The sequence below is a fragment of the Phacochoerus africanus genome, chromosome 4 (assembly GCF_016906955.1).
Source record: "Phacochoerus africanus isolate WHEZ1 chromosome 4, ROS_Pafr_v1, whole genome shotgun sequence".
NCBI lineage: Eukaryota > Metazoa > Chordata > Mammalia > Artiodactyla > Suidae > Phacochoerus > Phacochoerus africanus.
Window position 1 is genome coordinate 148,546,955 of NC_062547.1, and position 14,623 is coordinate 148,561,577.

The 14,623-nt window shown below is 44.1% G+C and overlaps 1 protein-coding gene across 2 annotated transcripts in view; it reads left to right on the plus strand.

The window, feature by feature from the left end:
• The window catches only part of STK32A (serine/threonine kinase 32A), a 138,422-nt gene that overhangs the window by 94,480 nt on the left and 29,319 nt on the right, over positions 1-14,623 (plus strand). For both annotated transcript variants that reach the window (XM_047778975.1, XM_047778976.1), the window contains exon 6: positions 7,052-7,089. In XM_047778975.1, the coding sequence (XP_047634931.1) occupies positions 7,052-7,089 (38 nt within the window). The remainder of the gene's footprint in view (positions 1-7,051; positions 7,090-14,623) is intronic.

Genomic DNA, 14,623 nt, shown 5'->3' on the forward strand with positions numbered 1-14,623 from the left:
ACAGTGTGGCTTCAGTTCATGGATCTGGACTTCCTGGTTCTCCCTGGCTGTTTGTGAGAAAAACATACCATTTGCTGATACCCAGCCCCAAGAACAAACCTGTAGTCCAACAAAGTTTGGTTTGTTGGCCCTTGTTGCAGAAGGAGGACCATATACATGGGGAACTGTGGGGCATCTCAGAGGAGGGTGCTGGGAACAGCTTGAGTAGGATGGAACAGTCACAGCTGATTTGAGGAAGGTTTGAGGAAGAATCATTTTCCCCAAGTTTGAGTGTTACCACAAGGAGGGGTAGATAATATGACTGGGCATCTTAATAATTTTTTTTTCTTGGAAGCAGGAGGAGTGGAATAGCCAAGCTATCACTGGGAGGAACACAGAAGTTGCCCTAGGAGCCAGGGCAGGGGGTGCATGGTCCGCTTTATGGTTTGCGCAGTGCTCTTGCTTTCGTGCTCAAACGTGGTTCCCTTATCACATGCTTTTCTCCCCTCAGTCATGGTCACAGAGTGGCCTTGTCCCATGTTGGTGTTGAAGAAAGCCCAGCTCTTTGAGACAGAGCAGCTCCCAGCCGATGGCTGTTTGAGGCTGCTCTGTCCACTCTCATCTTCTTTGCTTAAGCCATTGGAAGTTATGTTTGCCATCCTTGCAGCAAGACCCATTCCTAACCAGCATGCTTATTAAAACCAGCCCTACCTAACCATCCCCACGCTGCAGTTTTCCCCATCTGAGCCCTTTACTCTCTAGTCCATTCCTTCTCAAGCCTTTCTTGCCTGCAGCATCTGCCAAGACAGCTTATTTGCCAGTTTCAATTTCCTGTACTGTCCCTCACCCAGCTTCTATTTTCCTACAGGCTTGTTGTCCTGACCTCAGGTGCCCCTGTCTGGTCTCCTTCCTCTGCTGACCTTGGACTTCGTGGCCACACACTCATTCACATGCAGTCCCATCCCTAGGTCTCCATCACCAGCTTTAGAGCTAGGGTCTGGATTTGCACAGCCAACACTCAAATCCAGGGCCACCATTCAAGAGCTGCATGACTTAGAAAGCTGTCCAGTCTCTCTAGAGCTTGGTTTCATTTCCCATAAAATTACGTCACACTAGTACTTAGCTCCAGAGTTTGGGGGGGGGGGAGGTGAGTGGGGAGGAGGCAATTATGTGAAATAATACGTGTAAAACATTTAGCATGTTTTCCGGCACATGACACATAATCAATGATGGTACTTTGTTTCAAGTTCGTACACCTTATATGATGGTAAAGCAAAATATCTTAGGGGATGCACTCATTGGTTTTATTCTGTGATTTGTTGCTGTCCATGCACAGTGTCTGATATACATCCTCTCACCTTCCAAAAGCTCATGGGTTCACAGTTGGCTCTGGAAAGATTCAGATGTTCTTTCAACTTCTTCGTTTTTTCTCTTGGTGCCTAGGAGAGTTCATTTGTTTCGCTTTCAAGTGGCAAGTTTGTTTTTCCTCCTGCTAGAGAGGATACTTTCAGGTCAGAGGAGTTTCGGGATGAAATCCAGCCACTTGCTTTTCACTTCTAATTGACCACCCCTCTCCCTACTGAAAATAAAACAGAACAAAACCCTCTCCTTTCTTTATCTGTTACCATCAACAGACCATAATTGATCTTGTTCCTTTCTGGTTCCTCTTACTTTATAGATTTTTCTTCCCTTCCTCTAACTAGAACATTTTTTTTTAAGCTTATCCTCTTGGGATTAGGTGAAAGACCCAGGAGGCCTGAGTTCAGGCTGGTGTCTGAGGCTGAGTGGTTTAGTTCACTCTGTATCTTTGCCTCTGTGGGTGCAGAATGCATAAATGCATGAATCAATATTATAAAATGATATATAAATTTGCATATAAATAAAATATACAATATATAATATTTTTCCCCTCTCAAGAAGCTGGAGAAGACCCATTCTAAAAGAACATCATGTAACAAAGATTTAAACCTAAACTGTGGACCTGTCAGAAAGCCATGGGACACCGAGGGAGCTGAGTTTGCTTTGGACATACTCCTTTTCCTGCTCCCTCTTCTCACACCCACCCCCCATATGGGACTGCAGGCTGAGTAACCTGACCCCAGGGTAGGTGCAGTGAAGGGATGTAATTAGCCTATTAAATTCTGCTAATGTCTTGTTAAAGCCATTCAAGTGAGAACAGCAGGTAGATCAGATCCTGTGCTGGGAGCATTGTGTGGCCACAGGCTATTTATGGCTCCCATAGTAGGAATCAGCTGATTCTGCAGGCAACAAAGGGTTTCCATAGAAGATGTGTGTTCCTAGAACCGCACCTTAGCACTCCCCAAGTGATGGGTTTTTTAGTTGCCAACAGTAAATACAGTGCATCTGGCATAGGAGGAGGGTGTTTGTTGTTGTTGCTATATTGGTTTTGACTTTGGTTTTCCTCTTCTTAGGAGAAAAAGCAATACATGGCTTTTTATCCAGAAGTTTGAGAAGCTAAGGGATCAGAGTCACTCATTTCTCAGACAAGTACTTTAAGCACTGGCTTTGTTGTGGGCACTTGGGTGAGCTTGGGAGCTGTAGCTCTGAGCAGTACAGAAGAGATATGCTTTCCCTGAGAACTTCTATTTGGGGGCAGGGGGGCAGTGGGGAGACAAATACTGAACCAATCAAGAAAAAGGAGGTAATGAGAATGCTGGGCTGAAACTAAGATGGAGGTGAAGAGAGAAAGACAAAGAGGGAAGCGCTCAGATTGAGTGGCCAGGGAAGAACTTGGAGCAAGTGGTATTTCAGCTGATATTGGAATGACAGGAAGACGCAAGTCCTGGGAAGGTCTAGAGAGACAGGGCTGCAGGCAGAGGGGCCGACATGTAAAGGAGACAAAGACGACCAGTGCGGCTGGAGCATGGCATGTGGCAGGGAGAGGATGCGCAAGGGGCAGCTCAGGCCCTGAGGGGCTAGGACACCTAGAGGTCATACACGGCCAAGGGCAGATGGTTCGGATTTTATTCCTCGGGGGTTGGGAGCCAGAGGAGGACACTGGCAGGGAAGATGAGTGTAATGAAAAACCGCCCTGGGTGCTATGTTTATAGCAATTGTTCTGGGAACCAAGAACAAGGTGCTATGTATGGCACACTGCAGCTGAAAGATGATGGTGGGAGCAACTGGAGATGGTAATTCTAGTGTGTGCAGAGGATACACTTTTTTTCACTGTAGCAAAATGTATATCACACACAATTTATCATTTTAACCATTTTAAGTAACAAAGTACATCAACCGCACTTACACTGTTGTACAGCCCTGACCACTGTCCATCTCCAGAACTTTTTTTGTCTTCCCAAACTGCTACTCTGTATCCATTAAACCAAATAAAATTAGAGGAAATCATCAACCATGTTCCTCCTCCCCACTCCCTGCAATTCCCCCCCACCCCACAACCCTTGGTAACCACTATTTTCTTTTCTGTCTCTGTGAATTTGACTATTCTAAGGACCTCATAAAAGTAGAATCATACAATATTTGCCTTTTTTTCCCTTTCTTTTTAGGGCTGCACCCACAGCATATGGAAGTTCCAAGGCAAGGGGTCAAATCAGAGCTGCACCTGCCGGCCTGCACCAGAGTCACAGCAACACCAGATCTGAGCCACATCTGTGACCCACATCACAGCTTGTGGCAATGCCAGATCTTTAATGCCCTGAGCGGGGCCAGGGATCAAATCCGCACCCTCATGGATACTCGTCAGTTTCCTACCCTGCTGAGCCACACTGGGAACTCCAATATTTGCTCTTTTCTGCCTGGCATATTTTACTTAGCATAATGTCTTCAAGGTTCATCCATGTTGTAGAATGTATCAGAATTTTATTCTTCTTGAAAGCAGAATAATATGTATCTAGCATATTTATCTATCCACACATCGATGGCTACTTGGGGGGTTTCTACCTCTTGGCTACTGTGACTAGTGCTGCCAGGGTGTGCAAATATCTGTTCAAATACCTGCTTTCACATCTTTTGGGTATATACCCAGAAGTCAAACTTCTATAGCAAGTGTGATTTCACTTTTTTTTTTTTAAGGAACAACCGTACTATTTTCAATACTTATGTTTTAAAGGTAGAGCTATCAAGAGTTGCTGAGGTCCTGGTGCTATGAGTTAAGAAAAGAAAAGAAATAAGAATGATCTCAAGATTTTCATTTTTACAGTGGGAGAACTTGGGGACCATATACTGAGCTAAGGGATTTGGGGATGAGAGGGTTGTAGTGTTGGTGTGGGGCATGACGGGTAGCCAAGGTTCTTTCTGGAACATATTATATGTACCATGGATGCTAGCCATACAGAGGGAAACAGCAGGTATGAAGTTTAATGTATCATTAGCCTAGAATTCCAGGCTCAGGGTTGGCAATAAAAGGTATATGATAGAAGGTCATGTGTGTTGGGGGCAGGGGGTGGGCTGTAGTGTTGACAAAGGAAGATTAAGGAAATGAGAGTGAGGAAGCAGCTGCAGTGCATGTTGCTTTAAGTGCACAGATGATTCTGAAGATACCCAGGCTTGGTAACTGCCCAGCTCAGCCGTCTTACAGACTGCGTGAAATGAAGGAAACAACTTAGGAGTATCGGAAAAGATCAAAAAGATAAGAAAGTAGTGTTAAATTTCTGAACTAGGAAAGCTGAACTTGTTCCAGCAGGAATTTTAATACAGCACCTGGGTTTATCTTCATTTCCTTTTTCCTGCTATGTGAATAAAAAATCTTATACTGCAATTCACCTTGTAATGACTTAGAGGTTACCTACCACTTTTTGAAGGAACTATGTGTTTAGAATCCATGTTTATATACTTTATTTTTCTGTTAAAAGTCCACTCTTATTTTCATATTTTTCTTAGAGATTTTCTTCACACCTTTTCTCTGAATTTAGTAGCAAACATGCCCTTTTACCACTTTGAGCCCTTGTGGCACAGTTAGTTCCCTGTGACCCCTTCCTATCCTCTCCATCCCTGAGGGAACTATATCGCATCTATCTTGATACTTCCTATATCCTAACACAGTAGCTTATCAAAAGATAAATATTTGATGAATAAATGGATATAAGATTGAAGTAGGACCTATCACCTTAAACTATGACCTCTCTGATTCCTGGATTGTTCTTTAAGCCTCAAGGAAGTTTCTGGGGAAAGTAGTGGATATAAGGAAGTGTAGCTATGACAGATTTTTTTAAAAGATGCCTGGGGATTAATAGAAAGTTCATCAAGTGCTAAGTCCACAGCAGCATATTCCTCCTAGCAAGCCATCCTAAATTCAAGCCAGGAAATCATTATGCTCATGTGGCCACACCCAGGTCTCTTCCTTCCTGGCAGGGCTTCTCCGAGCCTGCTCTGAGCCTAGGACCACTACCTGATGTTCGTGGATGCAGGTCTGAAAGAGGTGCAAGAGGCTAATGCCTAGTTAATCTTGAGCTTTAACCTGCAGAAAGTGTTTGCTGCTGGGCTATAGTGCTCTGGTATGTACTGGTTTATGTATTATTCAAGAAACCGTCCTTGCCATTGAGGAGTTCATGACCCAGTTGGAGAACAAAAAAAGAATATAAGCATGATAATGTTATGATGGAAGAAGTTTATCCTGCAGAGCCCATGTAAGGGACTAGTGACACAGAATAGGAAAATCATGGAGGGCTCCCTGTAGGAAGTGACATCTGAGTGATGAGGGGAGGGATGCATCTGCATGTCCGGGTGCAATGGTGGAGAGGATCTGATTCAGGCAAAGCAACAGCCGAAGGTGAGGAGATGCAGGGAGCTTTTAGGGGACTTCACAGGAGCCAGATGATGAAAGGACCTGTATTTCAAGTGAGGGAATTTGGATTTGATAGTCTTTGAAGTAATGAAATCCATCTATGGGGTTGGTGTGGAGGCTACAATATGGAGAGTTTGGCCAGAGAAACATGCAGCTTAAGACCCCCTTGCACTCTATATTTTTAGCCACTTGTACCCTGGACCAGAGGTAAATTTGCATTAGCCACAAATGACCTCTTATGAATCCAGAACTAATTTTAAGAACCTAATAAACTACATAAGAAGATATTCAAAGCTCATGAAACCACCATGCACCTGCTTGTTGGGTGAGGCATTTACTTGGTTCCATCAGTAGGTAAGAGGCTGGTTATTCATTAATATTTTTAAGGAAAGAGGACTCAGACAAAATTGGTCTGTTAACTACTAAGGTCACCTTATTCTAGTGACATAAAAGCCACTTAGCCAGGCTGAAACTGTGTTCCCAAACCTACTGCAGAATTTTTTCCCTAATGGCTTCTGTGAATTTGGGTTGAAGGGCTTTCATGGTACATTAGGGTGGGGCAGTAAAAACTGGGGGGATCCAGAATGAGGGCTGTGCTCCAATTCAGGAAGGCTGCTTACAAGAATGTTTATTTCATGGGAACATTTAAACTCTCTGGGCCATTCCTCTAAGTATTTACCATCAAACTACTCCCTTCACTGGAAGGGAGTGGACTGTGATCCCTCCTATGGATTTCAGGATCTCATCAGTGCATGGAAGACTGGTCCAAATCCTTTCCTTAACTACCAGGGCCACTACAGAGCAACTAGAGGCATTACAGAATCATCCTAAAAAAGATCCTAATCTCTCCAGGTTTGTAGTATCATTACATTATAGACCATCTTGTTTCTCATTTTATAGCCTTTAGGTTCCCCTTATCTGTGGAGCTCCAGCATGGCACAGATGAAAATGATAATTAGTGCTACAACCTTATGACAACTTAAGTGCTGTATAATCTAGTTGCAATGCATACATGTGTAGACATAAGACGCTACAGAAAGTAAGACTCTGAGGTTTTGAATGAGAGACATCCAGGTTCAGGGTCCATTTCTTCCACGTATGGTGAGCTTGGGTTGAGTTACTTAGCCCCTTTAAGCCTCAGTTTTCTGACCTAGAAATTGGGTGTGTTAAGGGCAATGTCTCGATTCACTGTGAGAACCAAGTGAGATTACGAGCGATGAGGGGCCAGGACCTCATTTTGCCTTTATCCTTTGGTTCTGTTTGTTCCTTTTATTATAAGCAACTTTCTCCTCTTTTCATTCATTCCCCCAGGGATATGAAGCCTGACAACATTTTGCTTGATGAACATGGTAAGTAAATTATTTCTTTGCAATTCACTGCATAATATGCAGGTAAAACGAGTTGATTCTCCCCAGCAGAGGAGTCCTATACATGGAAAAAGTGTCTTAGGTCTGAGTGTCTTATACATGGAAAAGATGTCCTATGTTTGTACACGTGTACAAACTCCATCTCATGGTGGGAAGAACTGTATGGGAGAACTTTATTATTTATGGAAGTGACACAGAACACCAGCACACCCTAATAACCTGGAAGCTATGTAATGAGAAAGTCATTCTCTTTTCAATTTTTTTTTTATTCCTACTGTTTTCTTCAAGAAAACCATCTCAGTTTTGTGTCTAGTTTGCCTTCCTATCTCTATAGCAATCATTTCCCTTTTTTCATAAACACAGAACAGGCCTCAGACTTAGAGCAGTTGGCAGTATCTACCTAGAGATTTAAGGCACTACTTTGTTTGCTTTTTGTCTACTTTTATGTTTTCCTTATGCTGAGGGCAAATTGGTTTTACACTGGCAGAAGAGCTATCAAGTTTTCTGTTCAAAGACTTTCCACTTCAAAAAGAAATCAGTCCCTTCAAAGAAACCTATAAAGCAGATAAGAGTATCTGTAGTACCCAACTCTGAAAGTGACAGAGGGATGCAGCAATGACCATGACAGTGATAAATGAACACCTGAAGTTCAAGAAACACTGTTTGAAGATGTCCTGTAGAACAGGCTATGACCAGCAGTGATTAAGTGTTTATAACCTCTTTCTTTTAGATGTACTGGTACATCAGAGTCTACCTGAAAGACACAGCCCACACGTCATAAATGTTACAGACACAATAAGATCCTTGTTACATTTTTAGAAACCTGCTAGTTGAGAAAGTCCTAAATCTGCAAAGCTCCGTGTTCATCTGACTTTTACAAAAGGGATTAGCAAGTAAGACAGAAACTCCAAGAGCCATCCATTGCTCATTATTTATTTACCCAGTTGCATTTTAAGCCTGACTTGCCAGACCCCACCTGTGCTCGCAGGGCTTAGGAATACTTTTGTGCATGACCTCTAATTTCAAACCTCAGGGTCATCATTTATTTATGGGCTGTCTAAAAAGATTGTTTCCACTTTCTTCCAGGGTCTTATTTCTTCCTTCCCTTTACCGCTTCTAACATTTGGGAGCATTTCTAATCTCAGAAACGTGGGCAATGGCGAGATTTAACCTGAAGGTTACTCCCATTAAAACATCAGCTATCTCTGCCTTAAACAGGAAGCAGGATCGTCCCTCCCACTGGTGCAAATAAACTCTGCCTAACTTCACACCTGGGCCCAAGGCCTCCCTCGGCCTAAAGGGCCCACTTTTGCACAACATGCCAAAAGGTGGTCTGTGTCTCCACCACAGCCTTGCAAAGGTGACCTCTGGTGAAGCAGTCCCTGGTTTGGGGGTCTGACCCTACCTGTTCTTCAGCTGCTTCCTTTTGTGCCCAATATATTGCTCCACCATCTGTTGGGGCCCTTGAATGGAGGTCCTGTCAGCCAAAACCTTTTCAAGATTTATCTTCCATTCAGATTTAACAGTGTTGCAATCTTGGGTCTCAAACATGGAAACAGTACTGCAATCTTGGGTCTGGAACATGGCTTCATCTTACTCCTACCATGAGGACATCCTTTTCTCTCTCATGCAACTTCTTTCCCCTCATTTTTTTGGCAGCTCGGTGACTGCAGATGAGGAGAAAGTTCCAGAAACAAATCAGTCTTCAAGTCTAACCACCCTTAGAGACTAGTCGTGGGAAAGAGTCATTGTGTGATATTTTAGGTAAAAGTGTGGATTTGGGAGCCAGATTGCCTGAGCTTAAACCCAGGTCACTCACTCACTCACCAGCTCTCAGAGTCTCCAAGGGTCACCTAAAATTTCTCTGCCTCTTAGTTTCTTCAGGGAACCAGAGAGTTCTGACTTCTCAGCGTCATGGTAAACCCTAACTGACACACTGTTTATAACGTGCTTGACTGCAGTGTGTACAAGGAAGGGACTTAGTAACAAATACTAGAATGACTCTGAGGTGGGAGGGGATTTCCGCCCTAGGGAAGGAAGCTTAGACGACTTCATCTTGTTTTGTGTGACTTTGTCTATATCATGCAGAGTTAGTAAAAGCTAGGTCCTTACCTGTCTTCACTTAAGAATGATTTTGATTCCAGAAGGGGCATGCCACCGATAGTATGTGTCTACTTGTTAGGTCTTGTGTTTAAACAATTTATTTGACCCTTAAATCTCAGGTGACTACATTTTTGATGGCCCATTCTGCCTTTCCTTCCTATTCTCAGAGGACTAAGCCCACTTTTCAGGGCATTTTACTCTTGGTCGGACTGGGGCTCTATTGCTTAGGGATCCCAGTCTGCCTGCAGAACAATTCCAAGTCTACACCGGTTACCTGGTGTACTAGTTACAAAGGCCTTTTTCACTCTCAAATTTTGAGTCTTGGACAGTGACTTGGTGGGGGTGGGGTTTGAGCTTTTCTGTATTTTATTCCCATCCTAAGCTCAACTAGAGAATCACTGCAGCCAAGAGAGAACCATTGCTTTGGGAAGAACTGGATACATATGTGGGGTAGAAGCAAACAGACCAGATTGAGAGCCATTCTCTAAGCATTGGCCTGGGGATCCTCTTCTGGGGAAAATAAATTTCTGAGGTTATTTACTTTCTCTTTATTCAGATTCTGAAAAACTAAGCCTCTTGGGCATTGCTCAGGGACCATAATTAATTGCTTTGAAATGAAATTCCTGACGGCCCCTACTCCCCAGCTCACTTTGTAGAGCTGCTGCCTTTCGGAGTGCTTTCTGCTGGGATTTTCCATGGCTCGTACTTGAAACCCTGCTTTGCCGTCTCTGTCCACAGTGATAACATTTCATCCCCGAGGAACCATCACATGTGACCCTTGCATGGGGATTTCATGACTATGAACGATAATCTCTTATTTCTGAAACGTCTCCTATGTCCATTCCTCCAAGTGAGCTGTGTATTACACCACATGGCTTATATTTTAATTCAGCACTGTCAGTAACAGGCACAAACTTTGTTCTACTCTTACCAATTCATATCGGTTCCTGGCCATCAGAAAAGACTGATAGGAGGTTCTATAGTGGCTTAGTGGGTTAAGAATCTGACATGGTGTCTGTGAGGATATAGGTTCAATCCCTGGCCTCACTCAGGGGGTGAAAATCTGGCATTGCCACAAGCTTCAGTGTGGGTCGAAGATACCGCTCAAATCCTTCTTGCTGTTGTGTAGGCCAGCACCTGCAGCTCTGATTCGACCTCTAGGCTGGGAATGTCCATATGCCACAGGTGCAGCCCTAAAAGGAAAAAAAAAAAAAAAAGATTGATATTACAAGGAATTAAATCCTTTTGTAAGTGGAGAATCCTTCCACTGGTGTGAATGAAGGTTCCTTACACATCAGAATTTGACTTTAAAAATGTTTTTAATTTAGAGCATACCTGTTCCCCTTTTTCTTCAGTGCCTCCCTAGTTCAGAGCCCAAGATGGCATTAGACCTTAGAGAGCTCATAACCCGCTGCCCTGCCATGTAGTTTTCATCTCCTCCAGACTTTAGCGCCTACCCTATCCATTCCATCGTGTCTAAAATTCTCGTGGTTTTCCTAAACCATTCAGGAAATTAATGCTGCATACAAAGGAACAATAATGTCTTCCTGGTCTATCTGAGAGGAGGACAAATACTGCTTCATCTACAGTTTGGATTTCTTAATACCATCCCCAGCCGTCAGGACCAGAGAAGGGCAAAAACATTCAGTTTGGGGGTATGAGGAAAAACTAAACCTGCTCTCTGAATAGCTTGCAGCATCCCAAAATGTACCTAAAAAAATCAGGTGGGTTGCAGCTTAAAACACACACAGTAGCACACTGCAGCCTATCTCTAGACAATCAGATTTATAAGTCTCAGCTAGTGCATGAATGTTTCATAAGAATCCTAGAAAAATGTGGCAAACAGGATCTAGATATTTTTGAGTTGGGGGAATTTTTTGAAGTTGGAAGCCATGCCAACCGATTGGTTATGGTGTCCTGGAGTGCTGTGATGAGAAATATCCTCAGGCTGAACACAGCAGGGTGAGAAAGAGTATAAATAATAACAATGACTAAGTTCAGTGACTCAATACTATGAATTCTGATTTTTAATGTGGCTCTGTGCCTCAAGGTACAGAGGTGAACAACACAGGCAGATCACTCCCCTGAGGTGCTCAGTTGGGAAGTTCCGAGCCTTGTACCTGAACACTTTCACCGTGAGGCAGTGGTTCTAACTGGGGCTGTTTTTGCTCTACTGTCTCTCCTCACAGGGGATGCTTGGAAATGTTTCAGAGATCTGTGACTGTCAGGATTCCAGCCAGGAGTGGGATGGGCTTTGGATATCTAGAGGGTAAAGCCACCCCTGGCTCTGGATATCCAGGGATGCAAGGAAGCTTTCAACAAGGCACAGGCAGCCCTCACAGCCAAGAATGATCAGGCCCAAGATCTCAGGAATTCCAGGTTGAAAAGCTCTGTCCTAAAGTTCCCCCAGGGCCTGGCCTACAGAAGAAGCCAAAGTGGTCCCTCATTCCTAGGCAATTCCTGTGTTCCTTGCTCAGCAGGTGACCCAGCCTCCCTCTGTGAGCCAGCCTCAAGGTCACTGCCAGGCACAGAAGGGCACTTGGCAGAGAGATCCCAAGGTGAGCAGAGGGAAGTACACCAGCATCCTGGGCTTAGAAATGAGACATCAGGCTGGTGACCATGGGCTCTGTGAAATTGTTTTCTTGTTCAGCTTGAGGCACCAGGCTACAGGTTCCAAAACATCCAGCCTCACAAAAAATTCCTCCCACCGTTTACTGTGCATCCTGGTGGAAGAACGAAACCCTGAGCCAACCAGAAGGTAGCTCTTTGGTCTTGGGATAGAGCATAAAATTTTGAGGCAATTCATAAGCCACCAGAGGGGTTCTGGACCAAGTTCCAGATCCTACTCCTAGCTCCGCTATTGCTGAGCCCTGAGAGCTTAGCCACAAACAGCTCTTCTATAAAGCAGGTTTTATGTCAGTAGGTTACATTGTATGAAAACCTCTTAAAAACTGTAATAATCATATGAGTGTAAATACAGTTTCTAAGACAAAATTAACATTCTTCCAACCATATTCAAAAGAATTAAATGAGTATTTACTGTGGTCAAGATCTCCCAAACCAGGTCTTCTAAAAGCCTTGTCTCTCAAGCTTTACTGGGTATAATAATCCCATGGGGAGCATGCTTAAACACTGGGGCCCCACTCTCAGAGTTTCTGATTCAGTTGGGGGTGGAGGGGCAGGGTAGGGCCCAGGAATTTGCATTTCTAACACGTCACCAGGTGATACTGATGCTGCTATTGTGGGGACCACACTTGGAGAACCAACTGGCTCAAAAACACTCTCTACCTTTTACTGCTCCATGAACATAGGCAACCTCAGAATAGGGTCAGCTTAGAACACCTGCTCAGCCTCAAGAAGATGATCCCATGCCTAGCTGTCCATCTGAATTACCTGCAGAGTTTCTTGTTACTGTTTTTAACGTGGCTGCCTGGCTCACCTACTGGTCCCACTACACTGGAGTCTCAGGAGAGTGAAATCCAGGCATATGTGTTTTGCAAAATGATGCTTGAGCATGACAAGTAGCAACAAGAGGATAATACGTCCTTCCTGCCAAGTACTGAGAGAAGCCCTCCACCGCCTTATTTCACTGGATCTTCCCAACCATATCCTGAGAGGACTATTGCTATCATCCCAACTTTACAGAGAGGATGGTTCACCTTTCTAAGGTAGTGCAGCTGGTTAGTGGTAGAGCCAGGACTTGAGGCTAGACAGTCTCCCTCCCAAGAACAGGCTCTTAATCACCCAATCTCCAGGCTCACCTATTTTGTATCAAACCTTGGGAACCACAGATCCAGTGCTTTGAGCATGACCCACGGAGAGAAACAGAGAAAGAAGAAACCAAAACAGCCTGTACTATGATTGGATCAGTACCTGAAATCATCTGTTGGTGCCGTTTATGCAAGATTACATTTGCTCTCAGCTGGATGAGTACCACTTTCACGTTATTTAAGTGTCATCATGAACTTATTTGCAGAACAGAAACAGACTCAGAGACGTTGAAAACAAACTTACGGTTACCAAAGGGATCAGGTGGGGGTGGGGAGGGATGGACTAGGGGTGTGGGACTGGCCTATGCACACCGAGGTCTATGGAATGATTGGCCAATGGGGACCTGCTCTATAGCATAAGGAACTCTGACCAGTATTCTGTGATGGTCTGTATGAGAAAGAATCTGTAAACAAATGGATGTGTGTACATGTATACCTGAATTTGCTATACAGTGGAAATATCATAGAAGACTGTCAGATCTCATCTCCTACAATTTCCTTTTTTTTTTTTTTTGTCTTTTTAGGACCGCACCTGCACGCCTATGGAAGTTCCCAGGCTAGGCGTCAAATCGGAGCTATTGCTGCCGCCCTACACCAGAGCCACAGCAATGCCAGATGTGAGCTGTGTCTGTGACCTACACCACAGCTCACAGCAACGCCAGATCCTTAACCCACTGAGTGAGGCCAGGGATCGTACCCACAACCTCATGGTTCCTAGTCAGATTTGTTTCTGCTGTACCACGACGGGAACTTCTGCCCTCCAATTTCCACCACATCCCATCACAACCCCAGAAGCTCTCAAATGGAGATACGACACCAGCACTTTGAGAGCATCTCAAAGCCTGTGACTTCTCTGCCAGCCCCTCACACAATCGGCCTGTCTCTCTGAGCCCTGGCACTGCCCTCTTCCTCTATCTGGCAGTGATGCAAAGACCCTAGTGTGTTTTGTAGGGTGTGCTCTCTGCTGAACCTAAGTGTTAGACCCACACCACGTTGCTGTGAGGGTTAAAACTGAGGGGAGACCCTAAAGATAGTCTGGTCCACACATTCCTGTTTTAAGAGGGAAACTTAGTTTCAGCACAGGAAAGAGACGTCAGGTCTACGGTGTATTACAGACAAAATTCAAAGCCAGACTCAGGTCTCCTGGCTCCCAGTCGAGGACTCTTTATACAGCCTCTTTAACATAAAACTTAACTTTTTCCCTCTGCCTTCCCTTGATAAGTTATTTTATTGGTGATCAGTGGGAGACAGTCTGAACTATCAAACAAAAAAACTGCTAATGATATTTCAGAAAAAGGAGAGACAAGAACTCTTCCATGGCAAAGAAATAAATATATGTCCACTTTATCAACCACGTTGGTCTCTTTATTTAAAAAAAAAATCCCATAAGAGATGCTTAGAAGTTCAATACTTTGAATAGCTCTTGGCTGCTTCCCTCTTAATCCTCACAGGCTGTACCCACTTCAAATGCTGCCAGCAGACACAAGTGGCCTCAGCAGAATTTGCCAGCGCATAACTAAGGTTAACGCTTTCTGATGCTGAACTACAAATCTACAATGAGGCATTAACTAGACATTTCGTATCATGTTCTGGCTGCTGGAGGGCTGCTGGTTTAAGCCTATATTGGTCTCGAAACTAGAATT